This window comes from Dromiciops gliroides, chromosome 3 (assembly GCF_019393635.1).
Source record: "Dromiciops gliroides isolate mDroGli1 chromosome 3, mDroGli1.pri, whole genome shotgun sequence".
Lineage (NCBI taxonomy): Eukaryota > Metazoa > Chordata > Mammalia > Microbiotheria > Microbiotheriidae > Dromiciops > Dromiciops gliroides.
The window spans coordinates 87,780,278-87,794,580 of NC_057863.1; the positions used below are offsets into that span (position 1 = coordinate 87,780,278).

The following is a 14,303-nucleotide window of genomic DNA, read 5'->3' on the forward strand; positions in this document are numbered from 1 at the left end:
CCTCATATTTTCTTCTAAACCCTCTGCTATGTTGGCTTCCAGTCTCATCATTCAAATGAAACTTCTTATTCCAGCATTACCAATGAGTTCTAAACTGCCAAACCCAATGGCCTCTTCTCAATCCTCCTGCAGCCACAGACACTGCTGATCCCCTTCTTCTAGATCTCTCTTCTCACTAAGTTTGGGTGACACTGCTTTTCTTTTGGTTGTTCTCCTATGTCAGTGATCCTATCAGTCTCCTTTAGTGGTTCTTCTTCTAGGTCACACCCATTAAGCATGAGTGTCCCCCAAAGACACTCTCCTTTCTTCTTCTCCCTCTATGCAGGGATGCTTAACCTGTGATATGGGAATTTGGGGTTTCTTAATATTTTTGATAGCTATATTTCAGTGTAATTGGTTTCCTTTGTAATAGTCTATATTTTATTCATTTAAAAATAGTATTCTGAGAAGAGCTCTACAGGCATCACCAGCCTGCCAAAGGTGTCCATGACACAAACAGGTAACCAACCCTTAGATCTATATTGTCTTACTTGGTGATCTTATCGGCTCCTATGGGTTTTCTATGCAGATGATTCCCAGACCTATGCAGGCATCCAAAACATCTCTCCTAAGTTACCGTACCAGGTCCCTTCCTGCTTTCTGCTCTCATACTTCACATACCCAAAACAGACATCATTATCTTTTCCACAAAGCCTCCCTTCTTCTTGTTCTTCTCAACTTCCAAATTACGATTAAGAGCAAATCACTTCTTTCAGTCACCCATGCTCGCAATCTCAGTATCATCTAGTCACTCACCAAATACATCCAATCTATTGCTAAATCTTATATTGCTTGTATCTTTCACAATACTTTTCATGTACATTCCTCCACTCACACAGGCACCACACCTCTTGCCTGAACTATTATAAAAACCTTCTAATTGATGTGCCTGCCTCAAATCCTCACCGTTTCAATCCATTCTCCATTTTAGTTGCCAAGGTGGTTTTTTAGCATCAGACTAACCATGTCACCCTTCCTCCCCCCAAACAATGTCTTCAAGGTAAGAAACCTGAAGCAGATAAACACACGAAAAAGAGTCTCTTACAGTGCCCAGGAAAGGGAATGAATTAAGCTAGTAATATGTGAAGAGAGAAGGGGACAGATTCATTAGATGATGCTGAAGTAAAAATGACAACTGTTGGCAACTGACTAGATATGGGGTGAGGAAGCTCAAAGAGTTCAGGGCAATGCCAAGTTTTGAAACCGGATAACTATAAGGATGTTGGTTCATTCAACAGAAATAGGGAAGTTCAAAAGAAGCGTAGGGCAGGGGGGGAAAGACAGTGAGTTATGCAATGGACACGTAAAGTTTTAGATACCTATAGGACATTCAATTTAAAATGTACAAGAAACTATGCCCAAAGGGCTATGGGGTTGTGCATACCCTTTGACCCAGTAATATCACTACTAGGTCTGTATACCAAAGAGATCATAAAAAAGGAAAAGGACCCATACATATATATAAAAATATTTATAGCAGCTCTCTTTGTGGTGGCAAAGAACTGGAAATTGAGGGGATGTCCATCAATTGGGGAATGGCTGAACAAGTTGTGGTATATGGAATATTATTGTGCTATAAGAAAAAATGAGCAGGCTGATTTCAGGAAAACCTGCAAAGACTTAAATGAACTGATGCTGAGTGAAGTGAGAAGAACCAGGAGAACATTGTACACAGCAACAGAAACACTGTGCAATAATCAACAATGATAGACTGAGCTCTTCTCAGCAATACAATGATCCAAGACAATTCCAAAGGACTCTTGATGGAAAATGTTCTCCACATCCAGAAAAAACAACTTGAATCTGAATGCAGACTGAACCATAATATTTCTACTTTTTTTGTTTTTTGAGGTTTTTCCCTTTTGTTCTGATTCTTCTTTCACAACATGACTAATGCAGAAATACGTTTAATGTGATTGTACATATAATCTATATCAGATTTCTGTCTTGGGGAGGGAGAAGGGAGAAAATTTGAAATCAAAATGTTATAAAAACTAAATAAAACAAAACAAAAAAAATGCTATAAAAACAAATGTTAAAAACTATCTTTATATGTAACTGGAGAAAGTAAAACACTATTAAGATTGAAAAAAGTAAAATAAAATAAAATAAAATGTCCAAGAAGCAATTGGAAACGTGCAAATGGAGCTTAACAGGGAGACTAGAACTGGATATAGCAGCATGGAAGTCATCTGTATGGAGATAATATTTAAAAGGCAAGGGAGGGGCAACTAGATGGCGGAGTGGGAAGTGCCGGCCCTGAATTCAGGAGGACCTGAGTTCAAATCCAACCTCAGATACTTGGCACTGACTAGCTGTGTGACCCTGGGCAAGTCACTTAACCCTCACTGTCCTGCAAAAATTAAAAAACAATAAAAGGCAAGGGAGGGGGCAGCTAGGTGGCGCAATGGATAAAGCACTGGCCCTGGATTCAGGAGGAACTGAGTTCAAATCCAACCTCAGATACTTGGCACTTACTAGCTGTATGGCCCTGGGCAAGTCACTTAACCCCAATTGCCTCACCAAAAAGAAAGAAAGAAAGAAAGATAGTTGTACATCTGATATTGTAAAAATGATATTGTATAAGGTCAAGAGTCAAAAAGATCCTGACAAGCTCAAAGTTTAATTCAAATATAAGAATATGGAATTTAATAGAGATACATGGCAAGTCTTACATGTGGATTAAAAAAATCACTTACTAGCTGTGTGACCCTGGACAAGTCACTTAACCCTCAACGCCCCCTGGGGAGGGGGGAAGGGCAGGCAAGGGAACTGAGGTCAGTCACTAGACAGTATGAAAAAGAGGAGAGAAAATGCCCCACTACAGAGCTCTGGGATACAAACACAATAAAGGGTATAATATGAACAAAGATCTAGCAAAAGGAGCTAAAAAGCATTCAGACATGTAAGAGGTGAAACGAAAGAAAAGAAAGAAAAGAAAAGAAAAGAAAAGAAAAGAAAAGAAAAGAAAGAAAGAAAGAAAGAAAGAAAGAAAGAAAGAAAGAAAGAAAGAAAGAAAGAAAGAAAGAAAGAAAGAAAGAAAGAAAGAAAGAAAGTTGTACATCTGATATTGTAAAAATGATATTGTATAAGGTCAAGAGCCAAAAAGATCCTGACAAGCTCAAGATTTCATTCAAATATAAGAATACAGAATTTAATAGAGATACATGCCAAGTCTTACATATGGATTAAAAAAAATCACTTTCATAAGTACATGATTCTACTACACAGAAGAACTGGAAAAAATTGCAATTGACTGCAACTTCAATGAGTCATTATTACAATAATGTAACTAAAATAACTGAGATGTCGTCATCTTCAGCTATATTAAAAGAAAAATAGTGTTCCAAATGAAGAAGACATTTGTAGCTCACAGTACCTGTGTAAAAAATTTATTAACTAGGTCTTAATCTATTAACTCCTGGCTGGCTGGCTAATCTATATATCTATGTCTATATCTATATAGCTGTTAAAGCTATAGCTGGCTATTAGCTGCCTAAGCCAATCTGTAAGGACCGTTAAAAAAAAATCCCCAACTGCTTCTCCCAGACCACAAGAAACAGCCTCTTTCACTTAAATCAAATACAGGGTTTATTGATAAGGAACAAACTTGGAAACAAAAGCAAGACATATACGACCTGACTGCATTTTAACTTTCTCTCCTGCCACCTGCAAGGCTCTCCCCTAGAGTATACTGGCTGCTGCAGCCACCACTGCCCCCCTCTCACTGCTTGCTGCTTTGTTGTCTCCTCTTCACCATCAGCCACCCCTTTCACTGTCAGCAACTTCCTCAGTCCTCCTTTCACTCAGTCTCCCTCTTCCCTGTCGGCTCCCCAGGCTATATAACCCTTCTTCTGATAGCACCCACACACACCAAACTAATTCGTTGGTGCCCCCAGGGCAGGCAGAGCCCCATGCTGGCACACTCCTGGAGCTGGGGGCTGGACCGAGGAAACTGGGGGGTTCCTGAGGTTTTGTGTGCACATCCTGGCTGAGTGGGGCCTGGCTTGGGCGTGGCACGTGAGGCTTATGTGCCTGGGGCAGTTTTACAGAGAGTGATCAAGCTGGAGGAGGGGTGGCACAAGGCTAATTTCAAAGCTTACACCTGTTTATGCCATACATGGAATACTAGGTTCATTTCTCCATTTTGGTAAGGGCATAGACAAACTGGAAAACTCCCAAAGGAGGGGAAAAAAAAATTATGAAAAGCCAGATTTTTTGAGAACTACTACTTTTTACACTATAATTGTTTCCCAAAATTTCCCCACTGTTGAACGCCTCCCTTGTAACAAAGAAAAACAGTTAAAGAAAACCAAACAACTAAATAAATTTTGTCTGACAGCATAGCAATTCTACTTTTGTAGAACCCTACATTGTTATTAAGAAAGAGGAAATGGGGGCAGCTAGGTGGCGTAGTGGATAGAGCACCAGCCCTGGATTCAGGAGGACCTAAGTTCAAATCCAGTCTCAGACACTTAACACTTACTAGCTGTGTGACCATGGACAAGTCACTTAACCCCAATTGCCCAGCAAAAAAAAAAAAAAAAAAAGAGGGGAAATGTGTTTTGCCATCTATTCTTCAGGATCAAGATTACTTATTGCAAATCAATTCAATAATTTTTAGTATTATTTTCATTAGTTGTCCTAATGGTTGCATATATGGTTCTAGTTCTGCTTGCTTTGCTCTGTTAATACTTCCCCTGTCATGGGCAGCTAGGTGGCACAGTGGATAAAGCACTAGCCTCAGATTCAGGAGGACCTGAGTTCAAATCCAGCCTTAGACACTTGACACTAGCTGTGTGACCCTGGGCAAGTCACTTAACCCACATTGCCCCGCAAAACAAATAAACCGAAAAACAAACAAATACTTCTCCTGTCTTATGTTCCTTCTTATTTTTCAGTCATCATTTCTTATAGTACACCACTATTTCATTAAGTCAACAAAACCACAATTTGTTCAGCCATTCCCCAAAGAATGGGCCATCTACTGTTTTCCTTTTTTATTACCATGGAAAATGGTGGTGCATAAACTGATACTATGCAATATTTGTTTCTATCTTTAACGACCAATACATATCCAATAGGGCTATGTCTAGGTCAAAGAGTATGACAGTTTAGTTTTTCTAGCTCAACCTGAATGCATTAATGTCTTCTGTCTTACGTTATCTTATCCCACTTGCCGTAAATGAGATAAACTTTAGAGTTGTTTTAACTTATGCTTCACTTATATGAGTGATTTGGGTCACTTTTTCATATAGCTGACAGCTGACACTTCTTCTTCTGAAAACTTCATACCATGATTATCCAACTGCAGGTCATGCCATACAAAGATTTGCTGTGAGAACTGGTGATATTTGGCCTCAAAGGAAAAAAAAAGACTTAGCATAGCTTTCTTCACAAACTGGAAATACTAGGATTTGGCTTGTTCTATGTGGCTCCAGCAGACAGAACTTGGTGCAGAAGAACTTGAAGAAAAGCAGATTTAAGACAACAAACATTGATTACATACTTACTGTGTTATATGCATTAGTTAAGCAGATTTGCCATTCCCTTCCCTAGAATGAAATTATTTAAAAGTTCCTTCATAATAAACAAGTAGAGAAGGGAAGAGTAAGCCTAAAGAGTCTAAAGAGATTTAAACTAAAAACAAATAAATAAATAAATGGATGAATATTTTATACATGCACACATGACTGCATTCAGTGAAAAAGTGAAAAAGCTCTAAAAATCAAAACATGTATTAAGCTTACCTGTGTAGCTTTGTCCCTCATACATGGAACAGACTGCCCATGATTATCACGAGGCCAGTGTCCTGCAAGATAAGGGGCAGCAAGTGTATCTAATGAGGAAGTTCGACGAATAATGCTGGAAGGGCTTGATGAAGGTGGCCGTGCTTTGTCACCTAAACCAAAGACAAAAACTTTTATTTAGGACAGTTTATTAGAAGAAATGAAGAAAACAGATCTTAGCATACTATGTCATGTCATGTGGGGAAAAAAAAAGTTTCATAATTTATAATCAAATAGAAGCTATGATTTTGATGTTTTCCTCTACTAAAAGCAGGTTACAATTAATTTGTTCCAAGGAATTAAAACTTTATTCTAGTCAATGGTCAAAAGGTATGAAGAATTTTCAAAAGAAGAACTGCAGGGGGCAGCTAGGTGGCACAGTGGATAAAGCACCAACCCTGGATTCAGGAGGACCTGAGTTCAAATCCGGCCTCAGACACTTGACACTTACTAGCTGTGTGACCCTGGGCAAGTCATCTAACCCTCATTGCCCCAGAAATAATTAATTGAAAAAAAAAAACAAACAAAACTGCAAAGTAGTCACAATCACATGAAAGAATGCAAATCAGTAATGAGAGAAATACATATCAAAATAACCCTGAGGTTTCACCTCACACCCTGTAAACTGGCAAAAATGATAAAAAAAAATGACAACAGTCAACATCAGACTTGCTGTGGAAGGATAGGCATATTACTACAAAGTTGGTAGAGCTGTGAAATGGTACATCCATTTTAGAAAGTAATTTGCATTCATGTAAATAAAATTATGGAGGGTGGAACCAAGATGGTGGAGGAAAGGCAGTAAGCTCTTGGAGCTCCTGACACAATCACTCCAAAAAACTCCAAATAATGCCATAAGACAATTCCTGGAGCAACAAAACCCACAAAAGGACAGGCTGAGACCATTTTCCAGCCAAAGATGTACTGGGGTGGGAGTGGCACTCAGCCCAGTGGCTGCACTGACACAGATCCAGCCCCAGGCCATGCCAGAGAAAGAGACTTCCAGAGCCTCTGAATCAGCTGCAGCTAACTCAGTCCACAGTCTGGTGAGGAGGTTGAGCAGTTAGCTGGGGGGAGATTATAGGGGTCTCTGCTGGCACTGAAGTGGAACTCTGACATTTTGCCTGGGCTCCTATACAGGACACAGTCTTGGGTGGTGGTCCTAGGTGGGAGAGGGGCATAAGCACACCCACACTTGCAACCAAAATGAACCAGATTTGTTTCTGGATTAAAGAGCAAGAAGGCTGTGGTTACTTACAGATCAGAACATAGGCCAGATGAGCTAAGAACATGCCTCTCCTTAAATCATACCACCTGGAACCCCCTGAAGCTTGAGACAGTGCATCCAGGAAGCAGTGCCCCACTTTAAGGAGTCAAAAATCAAGAAACAGGCTGGCAAGATGAGCAGGCAGAAAAAGGTACGGACCATGGGAAGTTTCTTTGGTGACAAGGAAGATCGAGGTACACCCTCAGAAGAGGATAGCAACATCAAGGCTCCTACATACAAAGCTTCAAGAAAAATATTAATTGGTCTCAAGCCACAGAAGTTCTCAAAAAGGACTCTGAAGATAAACTAAGAGAGATAGAGGAAAAAATGACAGTGATGCAGGAAAGTCATAAAAAGAAAATCAACAGCTTGAAAAGCCAAACAAAAAAGCTCTCTGAAGAAAGTAATTGCGTAAGAATAAGGATGGAATGGGGGCAGCTAGGTGGAGCAATGGATAAAGCACCGGCCCTGGATTCAGGAGGACTTGAGTTCAAATCTGGCCTCAGACACTTGACACTTACTAGCTGTGTGACCCTGGGCAAGTCACTTAACCTTCACTGCCCTGAGGCATTCCCCCCCACCCCAAAATTAGGATGGAACAAATGTAAGCTAGTGACTTTATGAGAAACCAAGACACAATAAAGCAAATCCAAATGAATAAAAAAGAGGGAAATGTGAAATACCTTCTTGGAAAAACAGTTGGCCTGGAAAATAGATCCAGGAGAGATAATTTGAAAATTATTGGACTACCTGAAAACCATGATCAAAATAAGAGCTTAGACATCATCTTCCAAGAGATTGTCAGAGAAAATTGCCCTGATAGTCTAGAAACAGAAGGTAAAATAGAAATTGAAAGAATCCAATCACCTCCTGAAAGAGATCCCAAAATGAAAACTTCCAGGAATATTAGAGCCAAATTCCAGAGCTCCCAAGTCAAGGAGAAAATATTGCAAGCAGCCAGAAAGTAAATAAAGTTACTAAAATGTTCATACCCTTTGAACCAGAGACTCCATTATTGAACCAGAGACGCCATCATTGAGCTTATATCTTAAGAAAGCCATCAATAAGAATAAAGTCCGCACATATACAGCAGCATTTTTTTGATAGCTAAGAACTGTAAACAATAAAATAAAAATCATAAAATGGTGAATGGTTAAACAAACTGTGGTACATCAATGTATATTACTGTAAGAAATGATGTATGTGAGGCAGCTAGATGGCATAGTGGATGAGGTACCAGCCCTGGATTCAGGAAGACCTGAGTTCAAATCGGGTCTCAGACAGTTGACACTTATTAGCTGTGTGACCCTGGGCAAGTCACTTAACCCTCATTGCCCCGCAAAAAATAAAGAAAGAAAGAAATGATGTGTGTGATGAAGCCTGCAAAGATCCATGCAGATCTGATGCAGAGTGAAGTAAGCAGAGCCAAGAAACAATACACAGAGTAACTACAACAATGGAAATGGAAAGAACCCACACCAAGAAATTAAAAAATAAATGCAACAAAATTATAAAGATCAAGTGGGACTTGAAGAGATGAGGACATACCCGCAGGCTACTCCTTCCTGGATGTGGGAGTTCCATAGAGGTTACAATTTGCACATGCTTTTGTTCATAATGGTAACATGAGATTAAAAAGCATAAAAAATTTCTCTAAAGAAGAAATATATAAGGTTTGTCTTGGTGCTTTCCTATTTCAGTTTCTTGTCATCTCCTATATGTAGGATTAAATCTATTTCACTGAAGATTTACAAATAATTTTTAAGTCGCTACATATTTAGAATTGTCTTAACTAGTAGTAGAAGCAGCCATGGGTCACAGGTCTATTCTCCTAAGGAGATTTTATACAAGTAAAAATATGTTTTATCTATTACATGCTAGGTCCTAAACTGAATATCCCATTGTCTTGCAATGTGTTCGTGTGTGTGTGCATGTGCATGTGCATATGTGTGTGTGAGAGAGACAGAAAGAGAGAAATCATCCAGAAACAAACACCTTCATTTTACATAACAAATTGTGCTGCAGAGAAATCACATCACCTGCCTACAGTTAAGCATATAGTAAGTGATAAGAACAAATCCCAGATTGGAAATTGAGGGGATGCCCATCAACTGGGGAATGGCTGAACAAGTTGTGGTATATAAATATAATGGAATACTATTGTGCTGTAAGAAATGATGAGCAGGGGCAGCTAGGTGGCGCAGTGGATAGAGCACTGGCCCTGGAGTCAGGAGGACCTGAGTTCAAATCCAGCCTCAGACACTTGACACTTAGTAGCTGTGTGACCTTGGGCAAGTCACTTAACCCTCATTGCCCAACCAAAAAAACACAAAAAAACAAACAAGAAATGATGAGCAGGCAGATTTCAGAGAAACCTGGAAGGACTTACATGAACTGATGCAGAGTGAGATGAGCAGAACCAGGATAACATTGTACACAGTATCAACAACATTGTGTGTTGGTCAACTATGATAGACTTGACTCTTCTCAGCAATACAATGGTCCAAGATAGTTCCAAAGGACTCATGATGGAAAATGCTCTCCAAATTCAGAAAAAAAGAACTGTGGAATCTAGATGCAGATTGAACCATACTATTTCTACTTTTTTTGTTTTTCTTTTTTGAGGTTTTTCCCTTTTGGTTCCAATTCTTCTTTCACAGCATGACTAATGTAGAAATATATTTAATGTGATTGTACATATATAACCGTTATCAGATTGCTTGCTGTCTTGGGGAGGGGGCAGGCTGGCTCCATTATACAACAAGTAAGGAAATGGTCACCTACCCCAACCATTTAAAAATAAACCTATCACTAATTAAAAAGTAAACAACTTTGTGAAGGTGGTTAAGTGATAGGATACAAGGGGAAAGCTTTCAATAAAGTCACTAGAAAATATCCCAAGAAATTTTAAATTTACACCAAAAAGCAATGAGAAAATTGATCAAGAATACAAAATCAATGAGTGGAAATGTATATAATAAAGTAGGTGGAGAGAAGAAAAGGAAGATAATAAAAGTAGCAACTGAAACAATGCAAGAAATTATAACAAATGCAACTGAATAGGTAAAAGAACCACTAAGGGAATTTTAAAGGACTAAAAATAAAAATTAAAAACCGTGTACACTGTAAAGCTTTATATTAAAAAAGGCAAAGAAACACCCAAGGAGCAAGCTGCTTTCATATGGCTCAAAATAAAATAAAAACAGATTTTTAAACTACACAAGCCAATAAAAATCTACCAAAACATAAAATGAGGATTTAAGCTGCTGCATACATTTTTTTAAAAAAAATGCTACAGTACAAGTGAAACACTCAAAATAACAAAAGAAATGCAGGTAGTAAAAGAAACAACGTGAAATATCCTGAATCTATGCAGTAGACAAAAGACACTTAAAAATTTAAAGAACAAGAAAAAGTAAAAACAATAACAATAAACCAATGTCCCTAATGAACAATGATGAAAATTTTTTAAATAAAGTATTAGCAAGCTAAAACAAAATGTTACTCACTATGATCAGGTTGGATTTATACTGATAGTGGAGGATTAGTTCAACTTAGGATGATAAATGTAGTAAAAAATGTTAGTAAGATAAATAATGAAAACAATGACTTTTATCTATGGATGTTTAAAAAGGGATTCACAAAATCCACCACTCACTTTTATTAAAAAATTCTAGCACTCTTAAGAGATAAATGGAAGTTAAATAGTATTTATCTAAATCCAAGAGCAAACATCACATGTAATGGAAAAAACTTAGAAGAAGCCTTTCCAATAAAATCAGGGGTAAAGCAAAGATATGTCCATTTATCACAACTATTCAACATAGTAGCAGAAACGATAGCCATAGCAAAAAGACAAGTAACAGAAATTGAGAGAATAAGCATGGGCAAAGAGAAAAAGAAATTAAGTTATTCCTTCTGCATCACGGGGAATAAGGGTGTGGCACCCTGCAATCTGGAAAATTCATGTAAAAATTGTTGCCCTCCACACCAGAGAAGTCTGAATTTTTTTTTTCTTTTATGGGGGATTTACAGTACCTTATTGTAAAATTTGGGTAGATGTTATATACTATACATATATTTTGTGCATTTCTGAATTCCTAAATGTCTGATGGTCTTTGTATGTCATGTGTGGCTTCCACAAAACTCCAAAAAAAATTCCCATTAAATTTTTCAAAACCATGAAGGGGAAAACTGCAATGTGGAAAGGGCTAACTATATCATTTTTTGCAGATGATATGGTGGTATATTTAGGCATACTCTAGGATTCTTCCTAAACAGCCAACTGAAATTGAAACAATAACTTTAGCAAAGTTGCAGGATATGAAACAAATTTGCATACATGATTCTATAATTCTTTTTTAAAACCCAGCAGAAAAGAGCTAAAAGAAATTCTTTTCAAAATAACTACAGAAGCTATAAAATTCCTGGGAGTGAATCCTTTAAGATTCCCGCAGGCACTATATGAATCTAAACTATAAAACTGTCTTTACTGAAGCAGAGGGCTAAATAATTGGAGAAACATTAATTGTTCATGAAGATGCCTGAGTCAATACAATAAAAATGACAATACTACATAAAAATGTCCATTCTCCTAAATATTATTTGACCCGTTCTGGAAATGCTAGTAATAGAAATAAGAAAGAGGGGGCTGCTAGGTGGCACAGTGGATAAAGCACCGGCCCTGGATTCAGGAGTACCTGAGTTCAAATCCAGCCTCAGACACTTGACACTAGCTGTGTGACCCTGGGCAAGTCACTTAATCCCCACTGCCCCGCAAAAAAGGAAAAAAAAAAAGGAAAGAAGAAAGAAAATTCTGAAATAAAGTAGATTTTTTTTGATGTGTTAATTAAATTTCCTAGATTTTTTCCCTCTTCTCTTTAAAAAATTGTTATATGAGATGGCTCTGTGGAGGAGGTGGGGTAGGAGAAGAATGTCTGGAAAACATTCTAATGATATTTTTTTAAAAGGTTAATTTTTTAAAATTCCTGACATTAGAAACTATAGGAAAAAAACAAATTATGAACAGTATATTCCAGTAATAATTTCAAGAAAGTTTCCAAAATTATTTTTTAAAATTCCAAACAATAAACTGAAAGAATCTATAGGATTTCGGGGGCAGCAAGAGGAGGGCAGCTAAATGGTGCAGTGGATAAAGCACCCACCCTGGATTCAGGAGGACCTGAGTTCAAACCCGACCTCAGACACTTGACACTTATTAGCTGTGTGACCCTAGACAAGTCACTTAACCCTCATTGCCCCACCAAAAAACAAAACAAACAAACAAAAAACCAGCAAGAGGAAAATCCTGCTAAGGAATATCTATGAGGAATATCTTATCATTTATTGTAAGAGAAATTGGAATGTTATGTGCACAAAAATAAGAATCCTAGATCTTGCATCCAGGAATTCTCTCCCACAAAAGTCAGCATAATTCATAAAAGAAAAGATAGATATTTTCAAAGAATGTGACAAGTTTATAGAGACACATACATTTTAAAGACGTCTTAAACAAATATTTATCCCAAATCTCACAATAAACCAACTGCTTACTAGAAGAATCTTCAGAGTACTGAAGCACTTAATGTTTCTAAAGACTTGTAGATAAAGAAAAAAAATTATTGAAAGAGGAAGTGAATTGGGGTAATCCCAAAGTGAAACTACTATTATCAATAAAAGGGAAGTCCAGAGCTAAAGAAATATACACCAAAAAATATAGAAAAATTTGAATAGCCTGGGTTGTTTGTTTGTTTTTTTTTTAGTGGAGGTTGGGGGGGGGAGCAAAGAGAACAAAGGTCACCATAGGTCATGACAGAAAAAGTTCACAGTCAGGAGGGCAGTCTGAAGAGGAATGAAGATATGGTTGGACTGGGCATCATCCTTAAAATAAGGCTAAAGGAGGAACTAGCTGATGAGAGGAAAAGGGCAGAGGCAGAGGGAACTCCACTGTGAGTAGTTCTCTTCAAACTTTGAAATTCTGTAATTCTAATCTGGTGCCAGAACCACAGGGACCAGCCTGAGTCAACCCTACTCCAGGACATAGTCAAACAAGGCCAGGCAGGATTTAGGGCCCAGGACACAGGGCCGTTCTGAATGTTGCTTTGTTAACAAGATTATTATGCTCATTTGTGATGAGCCTTTTAATATTCAGTTAGGCTGATCCTTATATGGTGGATTAACAGCAAAAACCAGATAGGTAGATAATATAGTTTAAGAAGGAAAAGCTGAGAAAACAAAACAAATAGGGAAATGAAGTAATATGAATGAAAGTGATTTAGACCACAGATGAGGGAATTTTGAGGTTTTCAAAAAAAATCAAAGTAAAAAATTAGATGAAATCACTATACTTCATGAAAGGACTCAAGGACATTTATGACAATCAAAACCAAGCAGCACAGCAAAAAGAATCCATAGAACCTCAACAAGGGTAAACTCAAAATTCAACTCACCAAGCACAAATGTGGCCAAAATGAAAACAAAAAAAACCACCTTTCAGTGCCCAAGAGAATAAGATAAAACTCACCAAAAATAAAATAAAATAAAATAAAATAACCAGTCTCATGAGACTTTTACTGCTGGCATTTTTAAAAAGGACTTCTAGACCAGAATCAGCTTCCCTCAAAAATCTAATCATTCTGTTTGAAAACAAAACATGGACATCCAAAAACTAAACAGCCCTCAAAGAATTTATGAAGAAAAAACATACTTCAAAAGAGCCTTTGAAACTGAGCTGGAAAAATACCCAGAAAGAAACATTTGAAATAACTGACACTGTTCAAGAGGAATAAACTGGCTTTTAATCTCAATAGGGTGCTAAAACTATGTTGATTATAGTAATCAATGATACAGCTAAGTTTGAGAAATTAAAGCAACAAAAAGGCAAAATGAATTAAAGGTCTATAACTCAAAGAACACCAGAGATAACCAAAGAAGGAAAAAAAAGGCAAATGAAGAGTGGCAATGCACATTCCAAATCAATATTTAAAGTTAATATTACCTTCTGTCCATATAAATAACAATTTTTTTAGATAGTAGAAACTAAGTCAATGTTTTAAATTATAAATTAAATATAAATATCTTGAATTCTCACATGAAAAGGAAAAGGTTAGAGAAACATAGACATGGGGGGCAGCTAGGTGGCACAGTGGATAAAGCACCAGTACTGGATTCAGGAGGACCTGAGTTCAAATCCGAACACCTGACACTTA

General features: G+C 37.5%; 1 protein-coding gene across 1 annotated transcript in view; it reads right to left on the minus strand.

The window, feature by feature from the left end:
- FAM117B (family with sequence similarity 117 member B) overlaps positions 1-14,303 on the minus strand; it is a 111,740-nt gene that overhangs the window by 58,438 nt on the left and 38,999 nt on the right. Inside the window, 1 exon segment of the mRNA XM_043998762.1 lies at positions 5,790-5,941. Within this exon segment, the coding sequence (XP_043854697.1) occupies positions 5,790-5,941 (152 nt within the window).